Source organism: Crocodylus siamensis, chromosome 8 (assembly GCF_052110815.1).
Source record: "Crocodylus siamensis isolate JL-2025a chromosome 8, ASM5211081v1, whole genome shotgun sequence".
NCBI classification, from domain to species: Eukaryota; Metazoa; Chordata; order Crocodylia; family Crocodylidae; genus Crocodylus; species Crocodylus siamensis.
This window is the reverse complement of record NC_143402.1, coordinates 55,553,422-55,571,322: the sequence shown is the minus strand read 5'-3', so window position 1 is coordinate 55,571,322 and position 17,901 is coordinate 55,553,422. Positions and strand designations below refer to the sequence as shown.

At 59.5% G+C, this 17,901-nt stretch overlaps 1 protein-coding gene across 1 annotated transcript in view; it reads right to left on the bottom strand.

Moving 5' to 3' along the window:
- Positions 1-3,690: 3,690 nt before the first annotated feature.
- NOTCH3 (notch receptor 3) overlaps positions 3,691-17,901 on the bottom strand; it is a 36,527-nt gene continuing 22,316 nt past the window's right edge. Inside the window, 11 exon segments of the mRNA XM_090059205.1 lie at positions 3,691-6,011; positions 6,144-6,241; positions 6,388-6,535; positions 6,902-7,206; positions 8,995-9,157; positions 9,237-9,321; positions 10,173-10,386; positions 13,048-13,196; positions 13,503-13,823; positions 14,367-14,911; positions 15,361-15,473. Coding sequence (XP_089915331.1) covers positions 4,791-6,011; positions 6,144-6,241; positions 6,388-6,535; positions 6,902-7,206; positions 8,995-9,157; positions 9,237-9,321; positions 10,173-10,386; positions 13,048-13,196; positions 13,503-13,823; positions 14,367-14,911; positions 15,361-15,473 — 3,362 coding nt within the window. The 3' untranslated portion in view covers positions 3,691-4,790.

The window sequence follows — 17,901 nt, the reverse complement described above, 5'->3', positions numbered from 1 at the left end:
TGCACGCAACACCCCCCTGCCCACCCCCATGAAGGGTGCACATGTATGTGTGCACACGTGTGTGTGATCCTCTATGGTGGGTGTGTACATGCACACGTGTATGTGCATGCCCACATGTGTGCAACCCTCCACTGGGGAAGGGCACACTATAATGCAACCCTCCATGGGGGTGTGAACATGTATGTGTGTGCACATGCGTGTGTGACCCTCCATGGGGATGTATATGCCCCTGTGCACTTATGCAGTCTTTCCTGTGTGCATTGCCCGCTGTCCTTCCTCTGGGTTTTTGTGCACATGGGTGTGCATGTGCACATGTGTGCAGTGTCCTTGCCCTTCCACACAGGTAGGTGGGTGTGTACATGTGTTTGTGCAATCTCCTTCTCTCCTCCCCACAACCGGGAGCAGGGCGGGGAGGTGCACTTATGTGCAACTGCCTGGAGGGCTGTCTATGTACATGTGCACAATTCCCCTTTCTTTCCCTATGTGGAGTGTGTGTATCTGTGTGCATGTGTGTGTGTGCACCCCTGCCCTTCCTAATAGGTATGCATGCACAGGTATATATGCCCATGCTCATGAATGTGTGATCCCTCTGCCTGCCTGTGAGTGGGGGAGAAGGGAGGTGTGCGCACGTGTGCAGGGGGAGGTGAGAGTGCCCAAGATCCCCTGGCCTTGCTCACATATGCATGTTGGCACTTGCATATATGTGTGCACACAGTCCCCCTGCCTGTCCCCATGAGCATGTGCAGGTGTGTTTGTGGGCGTGTGCACACCTGGGCACATGTACAATTCCTCTGCCTCTCCTCATGGCATGTGTGTGCATATATGTGTTCTCCTGGGCACAAGTGTGCAATCCTTCTGCCTTTCTCCCTGGTATGTGTATGCGTATACATATGCAGGTACATGTGAGTATGCTTGGGATCCCCCCACCTGGCTCTGAGGGCATGTGTAAATGTGTGGGGGTGCACATGTGTGCATGATGCCCCTGCCCTTCCCCACAGGTGTGCACACATATGTGTGAGCATATGGGCGACTCCTTTGCATAAGCATGGGTGAAGCTGGGGCAGCAGCCGGTGGTCTGTGACAACCCCCGTTTGGCTCTCCTCTCCCCAGTGCCAGGTCTCCAGGGGTGGGGGAACCACAGGAAGACCCCAGGTGTCCTGACTCCTTACCCCCTCCCTAACTGGGGCTGCCGCACCCCCCAGAGCTGGGGGAGAACCCAGGCATCCTGGTTTGCATACCCCTGCCCAGGCCCCAGGATAAAAGGCCTGCCCTGCTCTAACCCCTAGCTCCTGGTCCCTCAGGCTGCCCTTGGGCATTGGGGCTGGGGGCCTTGGCCCAGCTCCCCCCCCACTCAGGATGCTGGGTCAACATGGCCGAACATTGGCTGCTCTGCTCTCTGCCCTGTGCCCCCTGCCCCATCAGCTGCTCTGCTTTCCCTGCAGAAAGGGGCAGGGAGGAGCTGGGGATATCTGAGGGGCAGTGACAGGGCAGGAAGGGTGTTCACAGCCCCACCCCCAAAGACCGGCTGGGATGGGGGTCAGGGCCATGTGGTGGGGGAGGCTGGGACCAGGGGGCAAGGGCAAAGAGGGTGGCAGCCCCATAGGGGGCTGGGGAAGGCGTGGGCTGCTTCTGGTTAATATGCTGGGGTGCACAGCTGGCACACACCTGGGAGCACATGCCACATGCCTGCCCCTCCCTGCACATGCCACAGCCCCACCCAGGTGAGCTCAGGCTGCCCCCCCTCCCCCTCCTCCTAGCCCTCAGCAAACAGGGGTGGGAGGGCAGGGACACAGTGCATGCTGGGAGCCCTGCCTGCAGCACCAAGCCCCATGGATGCTGGCTCATGGAGCCCAGTCTAGTGTATGCTGGGAGTCTGGCCATGGTACCTGGCCCAGTGCATGCTGGGAATTCTGTGGCCCTGGTGACTGGGCCCATGGGGTAGGCTGGCGGGGGTGGGGTTGGGGGAGCTGCTCGCTGAGGGCCCCAAGAAACACAATCCTTTCTGCTGGGCTAGGGACCTGTGTGTCTGGGGGCCAGCTGGGATGGGGCTTAGTCCCCAGGGCCCTGTCATCCAGGCCTGCAATGGGTTAATTCGACACAGGATTAGCATGCCACAGCTATGCCAGCCACCTGATCCCCCGTAAGAGGATTAATGCCCACGTCACAGCCCCAGGACCAGGCTGAGAGGGTGAGAGAGAGAGAGAGAGACCTGGACACTGGGTTCTGTATGTGTGTGTGACAGACCCAGATGTATGGGGTGTGTACATGCATGTGCATGCATGCACAGATATGTGCACATGAATGAACACATGTGTGTCACTGGTGCCCCTTGCTGGTGTTTGAACTGTACCCTGTCTCCAGCTGTGTCCCCCAGACACCTGGGGTCTGTGTATGGTACTGGCCCTGGGATCCCCAGGACTGTCCCACATCAGCAACAGCCCCCTCTGCTCCCCACCCCAGTCCACACCATCTCCCCCGCTTCCAGCAGCCACAGCTGTGGGGCCTGGAAACTAGGGAGATGGGGGGGGCCCTCAGAGGCTCTTGATGGGGTGGGGGGGAAGGAGGGAGATGTAGCTCAGCACAGTGGTCTGAACTCAGGCAGGAAACAGGCACAGGTGCACCTTCTAGACTAACTAAATTAGGAAGCCATCTACCCAGCCACACCCCATTCATCCACCCACTCACCCATCTTCCTGTTTATCCACCCAGCCATCTATCCAAGGCTCACCCACCTCTCCATCTCTCTGTCCATCCATCATAGTGCACTATGGCTAGTCCCCAAGGTGCAGCTCTACCTGCCTTCTGGGGAAGTAAGGCCCAGAAGTTGCAAGGGTGGGGGATTCTTCGCTGCTCCCCGCTGCAAGTCTGTGCATGTGTGCATACATGCCCACATACCCTGATGGCTGTACTGTATGTGCATGCATGAGACCCAGACACCTGGGTTGCATGCGTGTGGGGGCGGGGGGGGGGCAGACAGTGATTTGTTCGCCCTGCCCACCGCCTTTTCTTTCTGGCTGCAGAGAGCAGGATGTAGAGCAAAGGCTGGAAACTGCAGCAGCTCTGAGTTTGGCTGGAAATCCAGTAACACCTTTCCTGGCGGAGCAGCAAGACTGTAGAATCGATGCCAGGGCAGCTGTGGAGTCTCCATTGCTGGAGGGGTGCAAGCAGAGGCTGGACAGGCACTTGACGGGGATGCTCTGGGCCTAGTAATGCCTGTGCTCTGCTGTGGGGATCTCCTAGGCTCCTGGGCTTGGGAAGGAAATGTTACCCCCTTTTGGCTCCATGTCAGAGGTTCTGAACCTCTTGCAGAGGCACCGGGCGTTGGCAGCAACCCAGGTTGGAGGTGGCTCCTGCTGGGACTTAAACTTGGAAGATCCTGGCTAGAGGCTCTGATCCCTCTGCTCAGGGGCAGACCGACACTGCATTAGGGTCAGGAAGGGATTTCTCCCCTGGTTGGAATGGTCCTACCCTCAGCCCTGCTGCTGGCACAAGGGTGACTACGTGTAACCCGCCCCCCCCCAGCCTCACTTCCCCGGGCAAGGACAAAGCTCCTGGCAGGTGCTTCCTGGAGAAGGGGGGACATCAGGCACTGCAGCCAGGGCTGGTGGGACAGGGCCTGCCCCTCTGCTCTGGGCCCCAGGTACCCTCCCTCCATCCCCTCAACAATGAATAGAAGCTACAAAGCCGGGGCCTCATTAACTACAGTTTATTAGGCGCGCGTTGGGGGGGTGGGCGAAGGGATCTGTACAGGGGTTAGGGGCGCTGCACAGGGGTCCAGAATGAGCTAGGCCCATCCGGCTGGGGGATGAGGGGGGCAGGGGGAGCCCTGCCGGCGCCCCCAGGCCTATGTACAAAGCACTGGGTTAGTGGGGGAGGGGGGGCTGTCAGCATCGTACCATGGGGAGTGTGAGGGCAGGGGCTGTGGCAGTGATGCTCTAGCAGGGCCCCCCCCCCCATGTCAGCTGCCACTGGGGGGCAGTGGCCCTAGGGGGCCCCCATAAAACCCCCCAGATCCCAGGGTAGGGGAAGGAGGCGCCACAAGAAGTAACAGTCTGGAATGTGATGAAGTGCTGATAACTTTGGGGGGGGGCTGGACCCCCAGTTTGGGGAGGGGTGTTCCTTCCCGAGGCGGCCGCGGGGCTAAGACGCCGCGTACCCAGTACACAAATACCCGCAGCCGCTGTATGGGGTGGGGGGAAGGGGTGGGGGTGCTGCTAGGCAGGCACCCCCAGGCAGGGAGGGGTGGGCGGTGCGTCAGCAACACCTACTGGACACGCATACAACGTGGGGCAGCTTCTATACACAAGCGGGGGGGGGAGGGGTAACAGAGCTGTGAGCCTGGCCAGGGAGACAAGGTGGGTGGGGCCTGGACACCCTCCCCCAGGCAGGCAGGGGGCACACCCTGCCCCTGGCACCTGTGGGGGGGGCTTTTGTCTTGTATATAAAAAAAAGGTGAGGGAGAAGGTCCCCAATAAGGCAAGGCTGAGGGGGGTCTTGACCCCCACCAGACCGGAAGGCAAGAGTGGGGAGGGGGCATCTTGGCCCCCCCACCCTGGAAGGCAGGAGTGGGGGGCAGGGTCAGGACCCCTACCCACAAAGGCAGAAGCAGGGGGGATTCAGGACCCCCCTCAGCCCAGAAGGCAAGAGTGGAGGGGTCTTGTCCCCTATACCCAAGAAGGCAGGAGCAGGGGAGATCTTGGTCCCTCAGCCCAGAAGGCAGGAGCAAGGTGGGATCTCGGCCCCCTAGCACAGAAGGCAGGAGCAGGGGCCTGGCACTCCCCCATCCCTGCTCAGGCAAATACCTGCATCTTGGCGGGTGGATCGGGCAGTGGGGGCAGCTGGGTCTGGGTGGGAGGCAGCACAGCAGGGCTGCCAGTGCCCTCAGACCAGTCGGACAGGGAGTGGGGTGAGGGGCTGGCCCACTGCTCGGGCGACTCGGGCGAGGGTGTCAGGTAGGGGTGCTCACTAGGCACCCGCAGGTACCGCCCCTCTGTGTACCCGCTACCTGGGGGTGGAGGCGCTGTTTGGAACTCCTCGGCCCCTGGTCCCCCAGGTGCTTTGAAGTATTGTGGGGGCCGGGAGCCCCCTTGCCCTTGCCCCTGCCCCTCCCCACGGGCTGGGCCAGGTGCAGGTGGAGGCATGGCAGTGCTAGGTGCTGGGGCTGGCTCCTTGGCATCAGGCCCAGGGCTGGCAAGCACCTGGGAGCTGTGAAGCACGGTCATGGGGCCAGGCAGCAGCAGCCCAGGCGCAAAGGCCTGGCCTGACTGGTGCAGGTTGGGATGGGAGGTGGCTGGGTGCACCACGCCAATGACGGGTGCAGGTGGGCGGGCGTGCCACTCAAAGGGCACAGCCACGGGGCTCACCATGCCCAGACCCAGACCCATGCAGCCTGGTGGGCGCAGCCCCACACGGCCCATGGACAGCAGAGTGCCAGATGCCTCACCTGCCTCTCCCAGCCGCGCCAGGCTCACAGCGAAAGGTGTCTCCAACAGCCCAGGCACTGAGAGGGCTGAGCCGCCGGTGTGGAAGACACCAGGCGAGGCCAGGCCAGGTGAGGTTGGGTTGGCCACGTAAGGCGAGTCCAATGAGTCGACAGGTGACAGGGTGACAGAGCTCTCCAGCAGGCCTCCTGGGCACTCAAGGCTCAGCTTCTTGCCACGGCCCTTGGGCTCCTTTCCTGGCCCAGTGCCTGCCCCCACCCCTGCCCCCTTGGCACTGGGCCGCCGGCTCTTCTTGTTGCCTGGTGCTGGCTTGAGACCAGGCAGGAAGCCACCAGGTGGACAGACGAGGGGTGAGAGGGCGTGGGCAGGTGCCAGGCCACCAGGGGGACTACGGCCGGCGCTGTGCTCGTCCAGCAGTCGCACGATGTCATGGTGCAGCCGCTCGTGGGCGATGTCCCGTGGCAGCCGGTCCAGGTGGTCCGTGATCTCCCGGTTGGCAAAGTGATCTAGCAGGATCTTGGCCGCCTCGTAGCTGCCTTCACGGGCTGCCAGGAACAGTGGTGTCTCCTCCTGGGGGGTGGGGTACAGAGGTGAGGTCCAAGGATTTTGGAGCTAGGCTCGTGCCCCCCCAGGGGCCCCAGCTTTGGTTCCCAGGCCTGGCAGGAGGGGGGACCTGGGGCTGGGAGTAGGAGGGGGTCTCACCTTGCTGTCCTGCATGTCCTTGTTGGCTCCATTCTTGAGCAGGGCAATTGTGGCCTCCACGTTGTTCACAGCTGCAGCCCAGTGCAGCGCTGACTTGCCTGGGGGAGGAGCAGCCATCATGAACCCACAGCACAGGACCTCCTTCCCCTGCCAAGCCCTGCCAAATGTCCCTCACTCTCAACCCACAGCCCCTCGCTCCTGACTTGCAGCCCTCTGCCCCTGCCTCCCATGGGCAGCCACACACCCAATTCATCCACGGCATTGACGTCAGCATGACAGGCGATGAGCTCTTCTACCATGCCCTCCACGGCTAGCCGCGCTGCCAGGATCAGGGCTGTTGAGCCATCCAGCATGCGTGCATCCAGGTCCGTTGACCGATTCCGGATCAGGATCTGTCAGATGAGGAGGATTGTACCCATGAGTGGGGACTGCAGGCACCCACAGAAAACCACTATCTTTCTGCAGGGTCCCAGAGCACCCTCCACCCCCAGCAGTCCTGGGCAAAGCCTGCAGGGTTTGGCACACAGGGCTCAGGTTTCATTTGGGTGTTGGACTGGGGGAGGAAGCAGTGGGTGATGGTGAGGGGAAAATCAGCCCCCAGCTCAAGTCCCACCTAAACCCCACTCTGGGTATCAGGGTGAGGCCTGGGGTGAGGAAGGGTCTGGAGACAGCTGTCACAGGTCCCATCTAGAAGGCCCACTGGGTATCAGCCATGACAGGATGGAGGGTGGCCAGGGGCTCCCCTAGCCCAGGCTCACCTGGAAGACCCCCTGGGCATCGGCGGTGACGGCGGCATGCAGTGGCGTACGCCCAGTGCCATCCTGGGCATTGGTGTCGGCGCCAGCATCCAGCAGGCGCTTGGCGGCATCAGCGCGGGCATAGCGGGCGGCCAGGTGCAGCGCAGTCTCACCCGTGCGGTCAGTCTGGGCTCCCAGGCTGGCGCCCTGCCCGATGAGGTCAGCAATGATGCTGCCTGGACCGTCTTCGCCCTCCTCATCCTCGGCTACCTCAGCCTCCGCCCCGCCGCCACAGAATGAGGCCAGCATCAGTGGTGTAAACCCATCTGCAAGACCCCCATGTCAGCTCTGGCACAGTGTGCTGGGAAGGGCCTGGCCCCTGCAGTATGCTACTCTGGTGCTGCCCCAGGGCATGTTAGGAAGGCCCCTGACCCCCTCTGCCCCTGACAATGCAGTGCTCTGGCATAGCTGTGCACCGGGACATGCTGGGAGCCCCTCCCAGCACCCTCTGTCCCCTACAATACACCACTCCAGTGCAGCCCCAGGGCGTGGTAGGAGGCTGCAACTCTGGTGCTGCCCTGCCTCCCACAATGCACTGTTCCAGCCTGTCCCCAAAGCATGCTGGGAAGCCCTCAGCTCTCTCCAACCCCCACAATGCACCACCCTGGCACGGCCTCAGGACATGTTGGGAGGTCCCTCAGCTTGGTGCTGCCACAGTGCACTGCTCCAGTAATGCCCCAGAACCTGCTGGAAGGTTCCCAGGCATGCTGAGAGATTCCCCTGCCCTCTCCATCCCCCACAATGCACTTCTCTAGCACACCCAAGGCATGCTGGGAAGCTCCCCACTCATCTCCATTCCCCTACAATGCACCCCAGGGCATACTGGGAATCAGCTCAGGCTGGTGCTGCCCTATCCCACATAAGACATCGCTCTAGTACACCAGAGCATTCTGGGAGGCCGCAGGGCATTCACAGAGGTCCCCAGCCCCCTCCGCACCCCAACAATGCACTGCTCTGGCACCCCTAGGGTATGAAGCTGGTACGAAGCTGGCTGTGGGGTAGGACTCAGAGAGTCCTAATGAACAGATCTGTGTCGCCCTGGCATGAAGTGGCCAGTGGCATCCCTCAGGGCTTGGTGCTCGGTCTAGTACTTGTCAACATCTTTATTAACAATTTGGATGTGGGGGTGAAGAGCTCATTGGCCAAGTTTGTAGACAACACCAAGTTATGGGGAAGCATGGTCACGCTTGAAGATAGGCTACAGATACAGGCGGACCTAGACAGGCTGGCAAGTTGGGTGAGTTGGAACCAGATGAAGTTCAACACTGAGAAATATTTAATGTTCCACCTGGGGACGAACAACCCCCAACACATCAAACTGACCAGCACCATGAACGAAAGGGACCTGGGGGTAATAATAGACCATAGTATGAATATGAGCCAGCAGTGCAATGCTGTGGCCAGCAGGGCAAACAACACTCTGGCATGCATCAATCAATGCATCTCCAGCAAAACTAAAGAAGTGATTCTCCCACTCTACTCAGCACTGGTGAGACCGCAGCTGGAGTACTGCGTCCTGTTCTGGGCGCTGCACTTCAACGAGGACGTGGTAAAGCTTGAGAGAGTCCAGAGAAGACCCACCCGTATGATCAGAGACTTGCACGACAAGCCATACAAGGAAAGGCTGAGGGACCTGAGACTCTTCAGCCCAGAAAAGAGAAGACAGAGGGCACTTGGTAGCAGCTTACCGCTATATCAGGGGAGTACATCAAGGGCTTGGTGAACAACTTCAACCAGGGCACCCTTGCGGACAACCAGGAGTAATGGACACAAACTCCTGGAAGACTGTTTCAGGCTCAACAATTAGGAAAAACTTCACAACTAGGGTGTTCAGACTGTGGAATAAGCTCCCTCCAGAGCGGTGCAATCACCTACCCTGGAAATCTTCAAGAGGAGACTGGACAGTCACCTTGCTGGGGTCACCTGACACTAGTTGTCTTTCCTGTCCAGTGCAGAGGGGCTGGACCCAATGATCTTCTGAGGTCCTTTCCAGCCTTACAATTTATCTATAAATCTATGAAACCTCCGGTCATGCAGGGAGGCCTGGTCCTTACCCGGCCCACGCACATTGACGTCCATGCAGTCAGTGTCGAACTCCCCCTGGGGCGGCGTGAGGGCCATGGAGGGCGGCATACGGATGTCGGCTGCCACCAGGTGGTGCTGGGTCCACTGGCGGCAGTCCACCGCATCCCCTGGCTCCGCACCTGCCTCCTCCACCTGTGGGGTCACCAACAGGGTTAGGAGGGGTCAACGACTAGGTCATCCCCCCTTTCCTAGGGCTCGGGGCCTCCAATACCTTGAGTCGCTTGGCCTCCGGGACCTCGGCATCGAGCCAGTCTTCCGCGTGCTCCCCCATGAGACTCTCCCCCTTGGCGATGTTCCTGGAGGCACAGGCGGGCTCAGGCCCTGCTCTTCATGTCTCCCTGCTCCCCACATTGGACCAGCACCCCCCTCCCCACCCTGACAGCCAGGCCTCAAAGCAGTGGGCAGAGATGGTCATTGCTGGGGTCATAGCAGGTCATAGCCCCTGTGGTACATGGGGATCCCCTGGGGTAGAGCAGGGGATCCTGAGTGTTACCTCCTTAGTGATTAGGGCTACAGTGGGTCAAAGCCCCTAAAGTGCATGGGAATTTGCCAGGGTGAGGTAGGGCAGAATAGCGTTGGGGGGCGCAGAGTGCTGCCCCCTAGTGGTTAGTGCCTATAATGGGTCATTAGTCACTGTGGTGCATGGGGATTCCTTGGGGCAGGGCTGGGCAAGGAGTCCTGAGTGTCCCCTACTGGCTGAGGCTATAATGAGTCATAGTCCGTATAGGGCAAAGGGCTTCCCCAGGGTAACGTGGGGCAGGACAGGGTTGGGGTCCAAAGTGCTGCCCTCTGAGACCTGGGGCTATAGACTGTCCTAACCCTGAGGTACATGAAAATTCCTGGGGGTGAAGCAAGGTATCCTGAGTGTTAGTTCGGGGGGCTGGGGTTACAGTGGGTCATAGCCCCTATAGTGTATGGGGATAGACAGGGCTGGAGGCCTTAGGCACTGCCCCGTAGTGCCTAGGGCTGCATCAGGTCCTAGCCTTCACGATATGTGGGGATCCTAGGCTGGGCTGGAGTGGCATTGGGCAGGGGTCCTGGGGGCCAGGGCTGCAGGTCATAGCACCTAAGGTGCACAGCACGGTGGGGCAGGGTACTGCCCCTGGTGGCCATGGCTGGCCCTACCCCCGTGGCACAGGCCTCTTACTTCATGCCCAGGGCATCCTGGCCCACAGGCTCGCGTCGCCCCTTGTTGGTCTCTTTGCGCAGGCTGAAGCCCTCAGGGAACCAAAGCGTGCTGTGCTCTCGCTTGCGCCGTGCCACCAGCACACCCAGCACCAGGATCACCAGCAGGATCACACCTGCCACCACCAGCAGCGGTAGTAGGCGCAGTGGAGCCGGCTCATCTTCCAGCTTGTTGCCTGTAGGTGGAAATGTTAGACCAAGCGTGGACAAAATATGACCCATGGGCAAAATATGGCCCTTCAGGCACTTTCGTCCGGCCTGGGGAGTCCACCAACTAACTGTGCCCTGCTCAGCCCTTCCACCCATGAGGGTGGCAGTGAGGCACCTACATCTGCCTGCAACATACCCTATTACACCTTGTTCCTACCCTTGTGGGCAGAAGGGCCCGGCCCCACTAGCAGGGGCATCCCACTCCCTCCAGGCAGCAGGTAGGGAAGCAGGGGTGTGGGTGGGGCTGCAGCTGGGCAGGGGCATGCAGTATGGGGCTGGGGCTGGCTGCAGCCATTGCCCAGGGGGGCTGCAGCACTGTGGAGCTTGGCTGGGTGGGTGTGAGGGGGAAGAGGTGTGGGGACTCCCCACAGCATGCAACCCTGGCAGGCAGCGGAGTAGCAGCAGCAGCGGAGGGAGTGTTCTGCTCAATGCTAGTGCCTGGCTCTGGCCAATGCTGTGAGTAGTGCAGTCCCCACTAGGCTGTTTGTATCCTTGGTGCTCCCCGCACTTGTTGGGCACAGGAGGGAAGCCCCAGGTGCTGGACCGGGCTGGGGCAGGGAAAGCAGCCAGCTTCAGTGCCTGGGGCTTCCCTCCCGTGACCCATGAGTGTGGGGCACACTGGCAATAGAGATGGCCTGGCAGGGGCTGTGCTCCTTGCTGTGATGTGCAGCACTTGCCAGAGCCAGGCATTAGTGCCCCTGCCTGCTGCTGTGCCATGGGGGGGAGTGCATGGGGGCTCCCCACACCCCTCATACCCCCTCCCCCAGTGTTGTCTATGATGGCTGCAGGAAAGGACAGTGTGTTCCAGAGCCATACACCCACACCCCACAAATGCCACACGATCCCTCAACATACCCCATATCCCGCTACACAGCCACAGCCACACCCCCTCAAACTCCTCCCACACACACCATCACACACACCCACACCCCTTACTACAAACACTCCCTCACTTCCCCCCCCACAATATAAAAGACTAAGAATTTATTTTTGAGGTGTTATGCAATCACTTCCACATAAACTACACAAATACAAATCATGACAAATATTTTTTGTAACAGAATTAAGGTATGCTATAGTAGGTGTTTGACTTCAGCGTATGATTTGTTTTTTTCTCGTTCTAAGACGGCAACCCCCACCTCCCAAAAGGAGTATTTCTGGGAGGCAAGGGAAGGGACTTGGGGTGAGATGTCCAGCCCCAAGACGGTGACCAGGGGGTGGGGCACCTGTCAAGGGGTGGGGCTACCCACACAGCCCTCGAGAGCTCAGCAAACCTCATTAAGCAGCCCTCCGCCTAAAATAATTGCCCACCCCCGTTTTTGACCATGTCCCCTAGGAGCCCACCAGCCCCTCGGAGACCCCGCCCCATCTAAGGCCATGCCCCACCTCTGGATCCCACCCACTGTCTGCTCCTCCTGAGATCCTGCCCCAACCTAGGCCCTGCCCACTCCCACCTGCACCTCCCCACAGGCCTCATATTCTGTCCCCTCCTCACTGCCACGAGAACCTGGCTATCCAGAGGCTTCACCTGACAAGGTCCTGCCCCCCCATGCTTGCTCCGCCTGTTGCAGGGCACTAGGGTGTCCTGCTCCTTTTAAGGGCTGGAACTGCTGGGGGAGAGCCCTAGTGGTCAGCTGGGAGCCCCAGCTGCTGGTTGCCAGGGCAGTCAGAACAGTTAGTCGGCCCACACCTGCCAGTGGTCAGCTGACCAGAAGGGGCAGGGCCTGGCTCATATATAAACCCCAGGGCTGAGACCAGGAAAGTAGTTCTCCGCTAGCAGCCAGAGGGCAAGGAGCTTCCAGGGAGGAAGTGCCCAGCGACGCTGCAACTGCCTGGTATGCTGCACCTAGGGCCAAGGGGGCTCCACGAGCTCCACAGGTACCCTTGCCTACAGATACTTAGTGCCAGGGACGAAACCCGATCCTTTTAAAGGGTCAGAGCACACCCCGATCTTTTGTATTATGTTATAGCTCAGGGGCTTGTATTTCATTTGCCGTTGTATAAGACTGGAGGTTTGGGTGAGGCTATTTGGGGAAGGAGGAGGCCTCATTGGAGGCCCACTGCAGTGTGGGGACCCCCGTGCCAGCGAGGGTGCAGCATTTTGGGGGGCAGAGAGACAGGGCTGCGGAGAGCCCAGAGAGGACAAGAGGGCCAAATCATAGCAAGGCCTAGACTGGACAACGTCAATGCCATCTGCGAGGCTTGGGGTGTGGTAAAGGAGCGGTTGGACCCATGCATGTAGACCATAAGGCTGGGGTGTCCTGGGACACCTATTTTGATACGGGACCCACAAGGGTTCCAGGACCCACGGGGTTCAAGGAAATCCATCAGGACCGTGTCCAACAGGACATGAAGGCAGCCTCCCTATATTACAAATACACCAAGATATGGTGGGCGAGAATAGAGGGTGCCCATCAGGTCAAATTGGCACGGTCAAGGGGCCCTAGGGGTAACATGGCCATCCTTGAGGACCCCATCCCATGACACAGCCACGCCTCATTTGTCCCACACCATCAAAGACTCCACCCCCTCCTAGTGGCTCCACCCACCCAGGAATCCATCCCCATGCCTCCCATCCTTGGAGTCTCCATCCCATCTTGCTCTGTCTCAAGACCCCACCCCCTCACCCTGCACGGCTTTGATGGGGTAGGGGAACTCGAGGCGCTCCACCACGGATAGGGCAGCCAGGTAGTCGGCAGCGCTCTGGGCATCAGGGAAGCACTTGTCTGAGGCCTGGAAACAGAGGCGGTTGTCGATCTCCAGAGTCACTACGGACCTGCAGGAAGGGCAGAGTCAGGGACTGCGGTACAGGGGCCTCAACTGCCATTGGCAAGCTCGTGTCCCCATGGGGAGGGCACAGACCCAGGCATTCCTCACCTGCCTCATACAGAGTCCTGGTGTGAGACGCCAGGTAGCCCCTGCATCTCTCTGGGGTGGGCATGGACCTGGGCACTCCTACCCACCCCACACGCAGTTTCTGAATCCACCAGGGGTGGGCACAGACCCGGGCACCCATCACCCACCCCATACAAAACCCTGATGTGGGATCTCAGACAACCCCTGCACCCCCTTAGGCACTCACCCAATGATCTCAGGGGCGAGCTCACGACGGGGTCGGCGGGCAGGGCGATAATAGGGCTGGATGAGGGGGTTGCCATGGTGGTCACGGCGGAAGCGCAGTGAGGTGCGCAGAATGGCGCTGAGCTTCTGCAGGAAAGTGGCACTGGTGCGCAGCAGCTCATCAGGTGGAAGCAGCACGGTCAACACCAGCACACCCCGTGCCAGCTGCTCAGGCACGGCGGCTGCGCAGTCCAGCCCATCCCAGCCGCACTCTTCTGTGTTGCATCCTTGGTCACATTGGCCATCCGCAAAGTGGTCTGAGCAGTACTTCTCATACACGGGGCTGCGGGGGAGGAAGGAGGGGTCAGCCGTTGCCTCAGCCCCATACTGGGACTCTTGGCTAGGGCAGGTATGACTGGCACCCTCTCCCCCAGCCGCACCCCAGAGGTGAGCACATTGTGGCCACGGGCACAGCCAGCTGGGATGACGGGGGATGGAGGTGGGGGACACGTGCTGCAGCTGCATAGCCTCATGGGAAAAGGGCACTGGTGTTGACATGGCTGGGGGGTTGCCTAGTGGGGAGCCTCCACAGCCCCCCACAGCACAGTGCCCCCACTGCTGCCTCCTCCTCCCTTCAGCACAGTACCCCTAGTGCCCCTTATAACCCCTCCCTGCAGCCCAACACCCCATAGTGCCTCCTCTAATGCCCCTTAAAGCACAGCACCCCCTACTGCCCCCTACCCTGCCGGTAGTAGAGTGCCCCCTACTGCTCCCTCCCAGTAGTACAGTACCCCCTGGATCCTCTCTGGCAGTCCTGCACTGTCATGCACCCTGCCTCTCTTGTCTCCTGGGGCTGCCCACCCCCCAGAACCTGGCCGGGTCGTACTTGCAAGTGCGGTCGCGGCTGCGGCAGTCAAAGTTGTCATAGAGGCAGGCAGCTGTGTTGCAGGCCTGGTCACAGTGACTGTTGTTGAAGAGGCGCCAGCACTGGGAGGCCTCACACTGCTTCCAGGGGTCCTCCACCAGCAGTGAACAGTCGCCCCCATCCCACAGGCAGGCAGGGCTGTTACACTCCTTGTCACAGTACGAGTCCCCGGCCTTGGCCTCGCATTCCTCCCATGGGCACCGTGCCTCGGCAGGGGGCAGCGGTGGGGGCCGGGCTGGTGCACGCTCACACCGCAGGCCCCCGAACCCGTTGGGGCACTGGCACTGGAAGTAGGGGAGCCTTAGCACATCATGGCAGGTGCCACCATGGAGACAAGGTGAGCTGGTGCAGCTGGTGTTGGCCCGCAGGCGGCAGTCGGGGCCAGTGTAGCCGGGTAAGCAGGCACAGTGGGCACCAAGGGGCGAGGCCCGGCATGAGCCCCCGTTGAGGCAGGTCAGCTCACGGCAGGAGGCCGGGCTGCGTTCACAGCTGGCGCCTGAGAAGCCCTGGGAAGGTCAGGGGGGTGGACCCCAGGTTGGCACTGGGATGGCTGCCAACAGCCTGGGCTGGAAGGGAGCTGGCAACCCCCACCACGCCCTGGCCCCCCATCCCCAGTCAAGAGCCCCGGGCCCAGAACCACCAGCCCCCCTGGACTGGAGCGAAGCCAGATGCCCACATACCCCTGCCCCATGGCTCTGGGACTAGGACCGGAACTAGCCCTAGTAGCTCCTTCCTCCCCACCAACCATGGCCCTGAGACCCAACCTAACCCTATCCCCAGCCCTCCTGGTATTGTACTAAGATAGTTCCAGCCTCCCCATGGCACTGGGAGCAGTGCCCAGCACAGAGCAGCCCTCCCCAGTGCACTGGGTGGCACCAGGGCCCTGGGGTGTAGCAGTCACTTGAGCCCAGCAGCCCTAGTCCAGCCTGTCCCCCGATCATGCACAAACACTTACCTGGGGGCAGCGGCAGGCGTAGCCAAGAGTGGCAGTGGGCACGGGGCGGCACTGCCCACCGTTCTGGCAGGGTGCTGACTCACAGGGGTTGATGATACTCTGGCAACGCCGGCCTGTGTGGGAAAGGTCAAGGTTGGCTCGCTCAGGGGTTGCCCAGCACCCCCATGCCTCCCACCCTGCCCTGCCCATGGCATCCACGTGAGGCCTGATGCTCACCAGTGCACCCTGCACACCCTCACCAAACTCAACCCCTCTTGGGAGTCATAGCCCTGCAGGCTCTGCTCCCAACATGCTCAGCCCCTGCAGGCTCTGCCCCCTGGTGCATACAGCCACCACAGGCTCCACTCCCTGGCGCACACAGCCCCATCCCCTGGCATGCTCACATGCCTCAACCCCTCCCACCACACACACATTGGCCATGAAGACCCAGCTTCCTGGAACCCCCCAGCCTGTGTGCATATGTTCGCATGTACACACACAATGCTCTAAGCCTTGGTGCACTCATTTGCATAGACACCCTGAGCATGCACACACAATGAAGCTCTACTTACTCACGTGTGCACACATGCTCACTGGTAAAGCCTGGCTTGCACACTCACTCAGTAGCAAAGCTCAGCTTATGCACACACATACAATGCCCTACCTGGCACACTACCTGGAGAAGCTGGGTTTGTGCATGTGCACACATGGTGCAGGACTTGGCCTTTCCAGCAGGGGGCAGCAGGGACACACTCACATACTCTCCAGTAAACAGGGCTTGTACATACATGCACGTAGGCACGCGCGCGCACACACACACAGGCACACACACGAGTCAGGTTTGCATGTGCATACACACATACGGACTCTCTGGTGAAGCCAGGCTTGTGGACACATTGAGCAATGAAGCTAGATTAGCACATGAACATATGCACAAACTGGTGCTTGCACCAAAAAAATATATGCAGGTGCAGGGGGCTGGACCCAATGATCTTCTAAGGTCACTTCCAGCCTTACAGTCTATGCAAATCAGGCTTGCACACATTCACAGGTGAAGCCAAGCTTGTACATGTGCACACACATACATGCACTCACCAGTGAAGCCAGATTTTCATGGGCTCATGTATGCACACACTCACTGGTGAAGTTGGGCTTGCACATGCCCATGCATAAGCACTCAGTAGCATAACTGGGCCCCCACGCTCACACATGCATGTGTGTCCACACACATACACGAGGCAGTTCTGGACTGGGGAGCAGTTCAGGCCCTCCCAGCCCCTCTTAATTTCTGCTCCAACTTTTATGACCAACTGCCTGGCAGGAGCAGTGGCATTTCTATCCAGGCCATGATGAGGGAGGGAGTCAATTGACTCCATAGCTCCTTATTGTCCTGATCCCTGCTAATCTTTTCACTCCAGAGGTGTTAACAACCCTCTCTTCTTTTCAAGGGTATTGATGTTCCACTAATTGAGCCGGCCTTTCTCCTGCAATGTTTCTTCCTGTTAGTCACTCTTCTATGTCACCCATCTCCTTGTAGCTAAAAACCTTAACCCAGGTGTGGTTAGTTTAACTCAGAAGTAGAAGCAACTGACAGAGAGACATTGGAGGCACTGGCAAGACCCTCAGGAAAATGAGGTTTTGTTTTCTGAATCTGAATAAGAGATGTACACCTCACTATGATGACTACAAGATGAATGACATAATATCTTTGGACTCTGGGCTATTTCTGGCCTGGTTTATAGTATTTTTTTAAAACATCTATGCTCCAAGAAACCAGCATGCACCCGTTATATTTGTCTGAATCTTAAACCAAGTGATGAGGCACTAGCCCCCAGCCCAGCAGTGCTCAACCTATTGCCTCCACAGGCCAAAGGAGTGGCACAGGTCCAGTCCGTGGGCTGGATGGGACCTTGCACTCCAGGATCTGACCTGTATGCTGACTGTGCTGCCCCTGCCCAGCTCTGCAAGCTGGGATCAGGATCCCGGACCCTGTGCCACCTCCACTGGACTCCACATGGCAGGATCAGGGCTCTGCACCACTTCCTCCTGGCCTTGCATATGGGGGTAAGGTCTGCACTGTTTTTACCAGGCTTCATACATAGGAAGTAGGGCATGCCAGGATCAAGCCTCACTCCACTGTGCTCCAGATCTAGCATGCATGACCAAGGCCCACGGGGTTCTCATGGATCTGTTGGCAGCCCCATGAGCTGGAGGATGAGGCACTGGGGATTGGCTTTGGCCTGCAGGCTGGGTCCCCTTGCCCTAACCATGCCCTAACATGAAATGGGTCATGTTTTAGTCCAGTTAAAGAGAAAGTAGTCACATTCTACATGAGGATGCACCACATCATCTGCTCCCCACACTTCAAAATCCTAGGTCTGCACATGTACACATGCATACACACACTCACTCACCAGTGTCACTGAGCTCACACATGTGTGTACACACACACACACACCACTGTAGGTAGGCTTGCACACACACACATACACATGCTGATGTAGTCAGGCTCATGGTCACACAGATGCATATACATGTTCACTGGTAGGAGGCTGGGCTGGT